At 46.1% G+C, this 12,420-nt stretch overlaps 1 protein-coding gene across 1 annotated transcript in view; it reads right to left on the minus strand.

The window, feature by feature from the left end:
* The window catches only part of LOC140716263 (N(6)-adenosine-methyltransferase catalytic subunit METTL3-like), a 30,539-nt gene that overhangs the window by 6,845 nt on the left and 11,274 nt on the right, over positions 1-12,420 (minus strand). Inside the window, exons 8-9 of the mRNA XM_073028872.1 lie at positions 12,234-12,344; positions 11,335-11,523 (exon numbers count right to left, since the gene is read on the minus strand). Of these exons, the coding sequence (XP_072884973.1) occupies positions 11,412-11,523; positions 12,234-12,344 (223 nt within the window). The 3' untranslated portion in view covers positions 11,335-11,411. The remainder of the gene's footprint in view (positions 1-11,334; positions 11,524-12,233; positions 12,345-12,420) is intronic.

The raw sequence follows: 12,420 nt of genomic DNA on the forward strand, positions 1-12,420 counted from the left end.
AGTTGTGGTCACTCACCAAAATGCTCCCCCACCAAGAGGTCTGTCACCTGACCAGGTTCATTACCCAGAACTAGATCCAGTATAGCCTCTCCTCTCGTCGGCCAGTCCACATACCGTGTCAGGAATCCTTCTTGATCACACCTGACAAATTCAGCCCCATCTATCCCCCTTGCACTCAGGAGGTGCCAGTCATTATGAGGGAAGTTGAAATCACCCATAACTACTACCCTGTATTTCCTGCACCATTCTAAAATCTGCCTACTTATCTGTGTCCCGAGGACTATCTGGGGGTCTATAGATTACTTCCAGCACAGTGATTGATCCCTTCCTATTTCTGACTTCAACCCAGACCGACTCAGTGGACACTCCTTCTGCAGCGTCCTCCCTTTCTATAGCAGTGATACTATCCCTGACCAGCAATGCCACTCCCCCCACCTTTTCTACCTCCCATCCTATTCATTTTAAAACACCTGAACCCCAGGACCCGCATCACCCAATCCTGCCCTTCCTCCAACCAAGTTTCAGTAATGGCCACAACATCGTAGTTCCACATACTAATCCATGCTCAAAGTTCATCCTCCTTGTTCCTAATACTCCTAGTATTGAAATAGACACATTTCAACCCCTTTAACAGGCTACAGTTAAGTTCTGTCCCCTGCCTGTCCTTCCTCATCAACTCAGAACTCTCTCAGCATCATGCCCTTGTCCTTCTACCTTAATACCTGCATTCACATTCTGATTCCCACCCCCTTACCAAATTAGTTTAAACCCTCCCCAACAGCTCTATCAAACCTGCCTGCCAGGATATTGGTCCCCCTGGGATTCAAGTGCAACCTGTCCTTTTTTGTACAGGTCACACCCGCCCCAAAAGAGGTCCCAATGATCCAGAAATCTGAATCCCTGCCGCCTGCTCCAATTCCTCAGCCACGCATTTATCCTCCATCTCATCCTATTCCTATTCTCAATGTTGCGTGGCAACATCCCGAGATTACTACCTTTGAGGTCCTGCTTTTCAACTTCCTTCCTAACTCCCTGTAGTCTTCTTTCAGGACCTCGTCCCTTTTCCTACCTATGTCATCGGTACCAATATGTACCACAACCTCTGGCTGTTCTCCCTCCCACCGCAGGATATCTTGGACGCGATCAGAAACATCCCGGACCCTGGCACCTGGGAGGCAAACTACCATTCGAGTTTCTTTCCTGCATCCACAGAACCACCTGTCTGACCCCCTGACTATAGAGTCCCCTATCACTACTGCCTTCCTCTTCCTTTCCCTACCCTTTTGAGCCACAGGGCCAGACTCTGTGCCAGAGGCACGGCCACTGTCGCTTCCCCCAGGTAGGCTGTCCCTCCCAACAGTACTGAAACAGGAGTACTTATTGTCAAGGGGTACAGCCGACTTCCGGTAAGTTGGCGATTGTTTAGACGCTTCAAACTTTTGCTCCGTTATACTTCCTATTTTCGCACTATGTGTCTCCCTTTTTAAACAGTTCATTATTTTATTTGCTTTCTTTTATCTGCCTGCGAATATGTCTATCTTATAATGACTACAAAAAGTACTAAACTCGGGAAAAAAGAAACTTCCACGGCTCTGTCGGCTGAGATTCTCTCTATCCTGGAACAGCATCGACAAGATACTCTAACGGATATCAAGACTGAATTTAGAGCTTCTATCAGTCAGCTGGAGTCAAAATTGGATCAGAGTAATGCCAGAGTGGATGACCATGCTGAACATCTATCTCGCATCGACCTAACCTCTGAAGATTTAGAACGCCGTGTTCAACATCTAGAAACTCTCTGCTCCAACCTAACGGAAAAAAACAGTAAACTTACTTCCAAAATGACGGATCTCGAAAATCAGAGCAGATGCTGCAATCTGCGAATTCTCGGTTTGCTGGAGGCCACCGAAAAGGGCTCTTCTGTTGAATTTTTTTCTTCTTTTCTCTGTGAGATTTTCGGGAAAGAATTTCTCCCGACTCCACCTGAACTAGAAAGGGCTCACAGGATTTATGTTCCTCGTGCCATTTTGGGTTCTAGACCACGGCCAATTATATTATGTTTTCATCGATATCAGGTGAAAAACCGTTTGATTATGGAGGCACGGTGAAGAGGTACTTTGACTTTTCAAAATACAACTATTCGTTTCGTGGAAGATTATGCCCCCCAGGTTCTGAAGATGCGTGTTGAGTTCAAAGGCGTAATGAAAGTGCTTTTTGATCGTGGATTCAAACCTTCTCTTTGTAACCCAGCCGATCTTCCAATTACGCTTACTACTGGAGAATATAAGTGGTTTAAATCAGTGAAGGAGGCTGAGTTGTTTGTTGGAAATCTTCCAACCATCTTGGCTTCTTCGGACCTGGTTTGATTTTCTAAAATGGCTGATAAGTACTTCTTGAATTAAAGTTTTTTTTGCGAACTCAGACTCTACTTGAATAATTCAGACATTAACTATTGAGATTCTAAGGGTTCTAGTTGGTCTCTCCCTGGACTTGGTGCAATTTTCTTAAATAGATGATTTAAAGTTAATGTTTCCCTGTGGACTTTAGATTTTACTTGTGTAATTTATTCTACTTCTGAATAACTTTAACTATAGAGAACTACAATTGGTCTTAATTTGTTTTGGAGGCTTGGAGTTTCTTATTGAAGGCCTCCCTGTTGATTTACGGTAAAAGATTTGCCTTTTTTAAAAAACGGCTGATATGTATTCTCTTTAAATTTATAATTTCCCCCTTCCCCCCCTTTTATTTTTTCCTTTCAATTTTTCATAGTTTCTCGCAGGTAGGTTAGTTTTTTTTGATTTTTTTTGTATTAAGTTTTATACCTTTTCTGATGAAGTTGTTCCTATTTGTAATTTTGCTCTCTAGTGCATAAATTAGCTAGTATTTGCTATATTATCTATACGGAGCCTATGTCAATGATACGGAACTGGAAGTTATTTTTGGGGTAACATTTTTTTTTGTAGAGCTAGCTGCTTTTTGGGGTAGCCATCTAGTTTTGGGTTGCGAGGGTGGGGTGGCTTCTCTAGTTCCAACATTATTTACTGTTTTTTCTGTTTTCCCTTGTTATTCAGGACATGTTTCTGCCCTGATTTTACTGATTTATGTTTACATTTTTGCTCCCAGACTGTTATTGCAATGTTTGATTGTATATATGCCTACTACCTTTTATGTACTAACAATTGATAATGGTTAATACACTAAAATTTGTGAGCTGGAATGTAAAGGGATTGAATCATCCTGTTAAAAGAAGGAAGGTCTTCTCCCATATTAAGCAACTCAAAGCTGACATTGCTTTCCTTCAAGAAACTCATATTCGTAGTTTTGATAATTCTCGGCTTTTGTCAAAGTGGGTGGGTCAGCATTTTCATTCATCCTTCCCAGCCAAAGCTGGGGGGGGGGGGGGGTTCCATCCTTATTCATTCAAATATTCCTTTTGAACTCCATAATAAGATAACTGACACAAATGGCCATTTTATTATCGTTTCTGGTAAATTATATAATACTAAAGTTGTACTAGCAAACCCGTATGCTCCCAATTTTGACGATGTTAATTTTTTTGAATGTTTTTTCTCCTCATTACCAGATTTAAATTCATATTCTCTTATACTGGGTGGCGACTTTAATTGCTGGTTAGATCCCAGTTTGGATCGATCATCCCCTGTTACTAGATCACCTACTAAATCTGCTTTAGCTATTCACTCTTTTCTTTCTAATTATGGTATCTCTGATATATGGCATTTCCTTCATCCTACTGAGAGAGATTATTCCTTTTTTTCACATGTTCACCATACCTTTACTAGAATTGACTATTTTTTAATTGATAATCAACTTATTTCATTTGTCCATTCTTGTGACTATCAGAGTATACTGATTTCTGATCATGCTCCAATTACTTTGTCTCTAAATTTTCCTGGTCTCCCTCAGAGGAATAAACATTGGCGTTTTAACCCGACTTTATTATCGGACGATGATTTTCTAAAATTTATTAAGGATCAGATAACTTTTTATTTAAACACTAATACGTCATCTGAAATGTCATCCCAGATTGTCTGGGATGCCATGAAAGCATATTTGAGGGGTCAAATAATCTCATATACAGCAAATCTTAATAGAAAGTCCCGTATAGATCGATTAGACCTAATTAATCAGATTAAAGAATTAGATCAATTGTATGCTCAAACTAAGAACCCTGAATTATATATGAAGCGTGTAGAACTTCAAACTAAATTTGACCTTCTTTCTACTCAACCTGTTGAAAGTCAACTTCTTGAAAGTAAGAGTTGCTTTTATATTCACGGTGACAGATCTGGTAAATTTCTAGTTAATCAGTTGAGGCGTTCTAAAGCTAAACAACATATCACAAAGATCCGGAAGGAGACGGGGATATTACATCGGATCACTCAGAAATCAATGACGTATTTAAAAATTTTTACTCTCAGCTTTATTCCTCTGAATCTCTGAATGAGAATATTTCTGTTGATCTTTTCTTAAATACTCTGAATATTCCTTCGCTTTGATCTGATTTTAAAGCAAAACTTAATGAGCCTATATCATCAGAAGAAATATCTTTTGCAATTTCTGCACTGTCTTCAGGCAAATCTCCTGGACCTGATGGGTTCCCCATAGAATTTTATAAATCATTCTCTTCACTCCTTTCTCCTCAGATACCCTCAGTACTATCTGACTCGTTTAACTATGGTAAATTGCCACCCTCATTTAATGAGGCATGTATTATTCTTTTATTAAAAAAGGGTAAAGACCCAGCAGAGTGTTCCTCGTACAGGCCAATCTCTTTGCTTAATGTTGATGTTAAAATCTTGGCCAAAGTCTTGGCTCATAGATTAGAGACTGTTATACCCTCCATTATTTCTGATGATCAAACTGGTTTTATTAAAAACCGTCTTCCTTTTTTTAACATACGATGTTTATTTAATATTTTATATTCACCTTCAACTGGGATTCCTGAATGCGTTATTTCTCTCGATGCGGAGAAAGCATTTGATTGTATAGAGTGGAACTACCTCTTTGCGGTTTTAGAAAAATTTGACTTTGGTCAAAGTTTTATCGCGGATCAAATTGCTCTATCTATGACCAGCCGCCTCTTAGAACCTAACCCTTTAATTGCTCTGTTTGGTTTCTTGAGTGAGACAGATATACGCTTGAGTTCGACTAAATGTCGAATATTATCTTTTGCTTCTCTCCTGGCTAGACGTCTAATCCTCCTTAGATGGAGAGATGTTGCCCCACCCACACATGCTCAATGGCTTAACGATATCATGTCCTGTTTAGACTTCGAAAAAATCCATTATTCAATTCTTAATTCGGATATAAAGTTTCATAAGGTCTGGGGACCTTTTATTGAGTATTTTCATAATTTTCCTCTTAATTAAGTTTTTTTTCAGTCCCTTGCTTTCAGCTCTTTTTTTTGGTAGTAGGCATTATTATCTTCTGTTTTCAAGTGTATTTACAGTTTTGGGGGTTTGAATGTTCTGATTTATATTTTCTACATTTTGTTTTGGTTGGTCTGGAGTTTGTTTTGTGGGGCTTGGGGAGGAGACTAACTATACATGACTTCAATTTGGGTGCTTTCTCAATGATCTTATTTTGTATTATATTACTATTGTATGTTTATCTTGCACTGTATTAATTTTCTACTTTGTTTTGTTTTTTTTTTATTTGTAGTGTTGTCGAAAATGCATTAAAAAATCAATTTAAAAAAAAGGGGGTACAGCCACAGGGGTACTCTCTAGTACCTGATTCTTCCCCTTCCCTCTCCTGACTGTGACCCATTTCTCTGTCCCCTGTGGCCCCGGAGTGACTACCTGTCTGTAACTCCTCTCTATCACCTCCTCACTCTCTCTGACCAGATGAAGGTCATTGAGCTGCAGCTCCAGTTCCCTAACACGGACCCTTAGGAGTTGCATCTCGATGCACCGGGTGCAGATGTGGCTGTCCGGGACGCTGGGAGACTCAAGTACCTCCCACATCTGACACCGACCACAGAAAACTGGCCTCACACACATACTACCTCCTTTTACAATCAACAACTGCCTCACCTCGTCCCGTTACCGCCAAAGCCCTCTCACTCTGCTGCCCACTGGATATGGCTGCCTTCTTTTTAAACTGTTCGCACTCAACAGGCTGACATCATGCGCCTGCGCAGTCTGGCCTCTCTCTTCCCCCGAGAACTCAAAATGTCTTCCCGCTGGAAATCCTCAGGTGCTCTCCCGCTGCCTTCTTGCTCCGAATCAAAAACTTCTGCAGATTCCTTGCCCTTTTTAAACTGTTTCCTCTCCGTTTTCACTACAGTCCTGCAAGTCCTGGGTGGAGATTCAGGAATACTGTCACACTCAGATGCAGGATCCTTTATTGCTGTTTCTGTACCAATTTTACTTTAGTGACTAGTCAGGGTTGTTAGCCCTGAGCTGAACCCCCGAACCTGGAGGACTGGTGGATCACTGGCCTCTGCCCTTTGTCCTCTTTGGCATGGGTGACCCCACCAAGAGCTAGAGCAAAGCCCTGACTCCAGCCAACATCGCTCTCCGGGACATTGAGGCATGTAAGCCTCCAAACCCTACAACTTTGTGGTCCAACCAGGGTTTTTAAGGAGCTGCCCGTGCATCCGGACGCCAGCAGTGCAAATGCTCTCCGTCAGATGGCCGTGGGCATTTGGAAGAGGACTCACCTCCTTCCGGCGACTCGCTTCAACAGAGGACACCAGTGAAGGTGGGGATAATCCAGATCGGATGGGATGTAGAGACCAGAGGTGACGAGTGGGCCAAAGGTGGAGAAAGAGGATTGCCCCACACAAAATGCTGTAGGAACTCAGTAGTCAGGCAGCATCAGTGGAGAGGAATAACGAGCTGATGCTTTGGACATCATAGAGGTTCACATCCTGAAACGTTATCTTTTCAGGATGCGACAATATGAGTGAGGTTGATGTTCTGGGGTATGTTGATATTAAGGGAGAGGAGGTGTTGGAGTTGTTAAAATACATTAGGACGGATAAGTCCCCGGAGTCTGAAAGAATATTCCTCAGGCTGCTCCACGAGGCAAGGGAAGAGATTGCTGAACCTCTGGCTAGGATCTTTATGTCCTCGTTGTCCACGGAATGGTACTGGAGGATTGGAGGGAGGTGAATGTTAGATAGATAGATAGATACTTTATTCATCCCCATGGGGAAATTCAACTTTTTTCCAATGTCCCATACACTTGTTGTAGCAAAACTAATTACATACAATACTTAACTCAGTAAAAAATATGATATGCATCTAAATCACTATCTCAAAAAGCATTAATAATAGCTTTTAAAAAGTTCTTAAGTCCTGGCGGTTGAATTGTAAAGCCTAATGGCATTGGGGAGTATTGACCTCTTCATCCTGTCTGAGGAGCATTGCATCGATAGTAACCTGTCACTGAAACTGCTTCTCTGTCTCTGGATAGTGCTATGTAGAGGATGTTCAGAGTTTTCCATAATTGACCGTAGCCTACTCAGCGCCCTTCGCTCAGCTACCGATGTTAAACTCTCCAGTACTTTGCCCACGACAGAGCCCGCCTTCCTTACCAGCTTATTAAGACGTGAGGCGTCCCTCTTCTTAATGCTTCCTCCCCAACACGCCACCACAAAGAAGAGGGCGCTCTCCACAACTGACCTATAGAACATCTTCAGCATCTCACTACAGACATTGAATGACGCCAACCTTCTAAGGAAGTACAGTCGACTCTGTGCCTTCCTGCACAAGGCATCTGTGTTGGCAGTCCAATCTAGCTTCTCGTCTAACTATACTCCCAGATACTTGTAGGTCTTAACCTGCTCCACACATTCTCCATTAATGATCACTGGCTCCATTTGAGGCCTAGATCTCCTAAAGTCCACCACCATCTCCTTGGTCTTGGTGATATTGAGACGCAGGTAGTTTGAGTTGCACCATATCACAAAGTCCTGTATCAGTTTCCTATACTCCTCCTCCTGTCCATTCCTGACACACCCCACTATGGCCGTGTCATCAGCGAAGTTCTGCACATGGCAGGACTCCGAGTTATATTGGAAGTCTGATGTGTACAGGGTGAACAGGACCGGAGAGAGTACGGTTCCCTGCGGTGCTCCTGTGCTGCTGACCACCGTGTCAGACCTACAGTCTCCCAACCGCACATACTGAGGTCTATCTGTCAAGTAGTCCACTATCCAATCCACCATGTGAGAGTCTACTCCCATCTCCGTTAGTTTGTGCCTTAAGAATGTTGTCCCCTTGTGGGCCGAAGGGCCTGTACTGTGCTGTACTATTCTATGTTTATTCCTCTCCATAGATGCTACCTGACTTACCAAGTTCCTCAAGTGTAACGCTGGATTCCCCTCCAAGAGGGCCACAACCTTGGCGTAGGGTTTGGAGGCTTGTATGCCTCAATGACCTTGGAGAGCTATGCTGGCTGGAGTCAGGGCTCTATGCTTTGGCTCTTGGTAGGGTCACCAGTGCCAAACAGGTCAAAGGGTAGAGGCCAGACTAAGAGTGGCCCACCAATCCTCCAGGTCTGGGGAAAATCTGTTCAGGCTAACAACCCTGACTGGTCAAACAAAACCTACAGAAAGAGTAATGAAGAATCCTTCTACATCTGAGTGTGATGGTATTCCCGAGACCCCGCCCAGAACTTGCATGGCTGACAGTAGTGAAGACTGAGCTGATGGAAGCCCCAAATGCCAACAGAGATGGAGGACCTTCACTGCTGCCCTAAACACCAGCGTAACGGACAGAAAGCACTCTGCAATTCCTGCACCTGCAGGATGTCTTGTGTTAGGATGATCCCATCTCTTCACTCTCCCTCCCCACAATCCATCCTCCACCTTCAACAGGGGGAGAATTGATCGAGTCCACACCCGAGGCCCCCAGCCCGAGCTCCTTTCATGAAAACACACAGCCACCAGTCTTTCAGACTTTTATTTTGCTTCTGTGGCGAGTTAAAGACTTCGCATCGCGAAGAGGAAAGTTAGCATCGTTAAATATAAATTAGTGAGGACTCCCAGACTCCCTCCCAGGTGAAAGGGACACCAAGACCCACAGGTCCTGTCCTCACCTCTCCCACCCACTCGTGGCAGTGGTGGTGAAAACAAAAAAGTCTGCCAGGGAGGCAACATTGCTGGTAGGGATTGTGGATGCAGATGTCAGCAAAGTCATTTCCCCACGTGGCCCAGGCGACAGGGACTGACCCCACAATGACGAGGAGTTCGTCATAGTCTTCTCATGATCAGAAGACCCATGTACACAGTAGTACAAAAGACTGAGCAGAACTAAACATAATAAATAAATTTCAAATACATATAGAGTTCAGTGCACAGATCTTCCCCCCTGAAGGAGACTGAGAGACAACAGTCAATAGACAGATGTCCCTCAGGAAGAGAGAGCGAGCCAGTGAGCAAGCAGGGGCGGGAACTTTCCACCCTGAATGTGAACTCTCATAAAGGTGGACAGTTCTCTCCCCCTCACCAGCATACTGCGGAACCCTGCAGCCACACCCAGAGCCTGGGGCCGGTTCATCTTCAACAAAAACAACAGCCTTTCTCAATGTGACATCTGCTCTCTGTATCCCCCGGGACAGCCCCACACTTGTGCACCATTAGAATGCTGTTCCTGGACTACAGTTCAGCGTTCAACACCGTAATTCCCTGCAGACTTGACAGGAAGCTCAGAGACCTCGGCCTGCACCCCGTTTTGTACAGCTGGATCCTAGACTTCCTACTGGATCACCGAAAGGTGGTAAGGACCTCTGACCCTCAACACAGGAGCCCCCCAGGTTTGTGTCCTGAGTCCCCTCTCTATTCCCTTTACACCCACGACTGTGCTGCCACACACAGCTCCAATCTGCTGATCGGATTCGCAGGTGACACGACTTTGATCGGCCTATTTCTAGCAGTGATGAGACAGCCTACAGAGGAGAGGTTGACACTCTGACATAGTGATGCCAGGATAACAACCTCTCCCTCAATGTCCAAACAAACAAAAGAGTTGTTCATGGATTACAGAAGGAACAGAGACAGGCTCGGCCTGATTAACATCGATGGGTATGCAGTTGAGAGGGTGAGTAGTTTCAAGTTCCTCGGTATACACATCATCGATGATCTCACCTGGACTGTACACACCGGCTGTGTGGCAAAAAAAAGCACAACAATGTCTCTTCCACCTCAGGCAACTGAAGAAGCTCGGCGTGGGCCCCCAAATCCTCAAGGCCTTCTACAGGGGCACAACTGAGAGCACCCTGACTGGCTGTATCACCGGGAACTGCCCCAACCTTGATTGCTGGTCACTTCAGAGAGTGGTACGGACAGCCCAGGGCATCTGTGGATGTGAACTTCCCTCCATTGAGGACATTTACAGCAGCAGGTGCAGAAAGACGGCCTGGAAGATGATTGGGACACCAGTCACCCCCCCCCACCCCCAACCATAAACTGTTTCAGCTGCTTCTGTCTGGCAAACGGTACCACAGCATTAAAGCCAGGACCAACAGGCTACGGGACAGCTTCTTTCTACAAGCCATTAGAGTTATAAATTCACGTGTCTGTACATTGCAACGGAGTCGTAACACAAAGATTCTTACTCTTTCATGTTGTGGGATGGATGTACAAAATTCAAATTCACGGATCCCACCTCCGTATGCCTGGGACAGCTCCAAACTTGTGCACTACGAACAGTTCCCATTTCTGTATCCCAGGGTCAGGCCCATACCCGGAGCAGTGCACGGTTCCCATCTCCATATTCCCTGGGTCAGACCCACTCTTGTGTACTGTGCGCGGTTCCCATCTCAGTTATCTCTGAGTCAGAGCCACACCAGGAGCACTGTGCACGGTTCCTGGCTCCGTATCGCAGGGCAGGACCCACACTGGGAGTACCGTACGCTGTCCCTACCTCCGTATCTGCCGTGTTAGAGCCACCCTACTGTACCGTGCACGATTCCCGCGCCCCTATCACTGGGTATTGAAGAGGGAGTGCGGCACTGTAGGAGAGAATGCTGAGAAGGGAACTCCACACTGTGGGAGGGACGGTGAGGAGGGAACTCCACACTGCGGTAGGGACAGTGAGGAGGGAACTCCACATCGTGGTAGGGACGGTGAGGAGGGAACTCCACATCGTGGGAGAGACGGTGAGGAGGGAACTCCACATCGTGGTAGGGACGGTGAGGAGGGAACTCCACACTGTGGTAGGAATGGTGAGGAGGGTGCGCTGTGCCGTAGGCAGAAGCCATGCAGGAAGATGCGGCCATTGAGAGTTTGCCCACTGAAAGAAAGTTTATTGCTCGACACTGTGAGCATCGAGGCGAGGACAGAGATGGCAGCAGTGGGATTACCTGCCACAGCAGACAATTCACCCTTGCCCTGGTGTCAGCAGTGCTTCTGCACGGTGCACTCTCCCACGGGAAACAGCTCACACCATCTTACACTTGGTGATAACTCCGTCAGGGTAACGCTTCTTAAAGCGAGCAACAACGTCGGGGTCGAGGAGGTGGATTCCATCCAGTTGGTTCCCGAGTGTGATCCTAGAGCGGCGGGAAGGAGAAACAACACAATGAAACCCTGTCCACACCATCCCATCACACACTCCCGGGGTCAGACACAGAGTGAAACCCCCTCCACACCGTCCAATCACACACTCCCGGGGTCAGACAGAGAGTGAAACTCCCTCCACACCATCCCAACACACACTCCCGGGGTCAGACACAGAGTGAAACTCCCTCCACACCGTCCCATCACACACTCCCGGGGTCAGTCACAGAGTGAAACTCCCTCCACACTGTCCCATCACACACTCCCGGGGTCAGACGCAGAGTGAAACTCCCTCCACACCGTCCCATCACACACTCCCGGGGTCAGAAACAGAGTGAAACTCCCTCCACACCGTCCCATCACACACTCCCGGGGTCAGACACAAAGTGAAACTCCCTCCACACCGCCCCGTCACACACTCCCAGGGTCAGACACAGAGTGAATCTCCTTCCACACCGTCCCGACACACACTCCCGGGGTCAGACACATAGTGAATCTCCCTCCACACCGTCCCATCACACATACCACAGGTCAGACACATAGTGAATCTCCCTCCACACCGTCCCATCACACACTCCCGGGGTCAGACACAGAGTGAATCTCCCTCCACACCGTCCCATCACACACTCATGCGACCAGGCACACAGTGAAGCTCTCTCTGCAGCATCCCATCATGTGCTCCTGGGGTCAGGGGCAGACTCACCAGTTGGGCTGGACGTTGTGCGGCCTCCCAAACAGTTCGATTTTGCGGGTCCCTGGGGACAGTCGCTCGATCATCCCATAGATCTCGTCTGGCTTGTGGCTTGTGGATCGGACTTGTGGGGGAATGGGAGTGAAAGGGGGGAGCTGTCAGTCACAGAGCAGGTGGGACCTGTGACCCCAACCCCACA

This window comes from Hemitrygon akajei, chromosome 25, assembly GCF_048418815.1.
Source record: "Hemitrygon akajei chromosome 25, sHemAka1.3, whole genome shotgun sequence".
In the NCBI taxonomy this organism is placed as follows: domain Eukaryota; kingdom Metazoa; phylum Chordata; class Chondrichthyes; order Myliobatiformes; family Dasyatidae; genus Hemitrygon; species Hemitrygon akajei.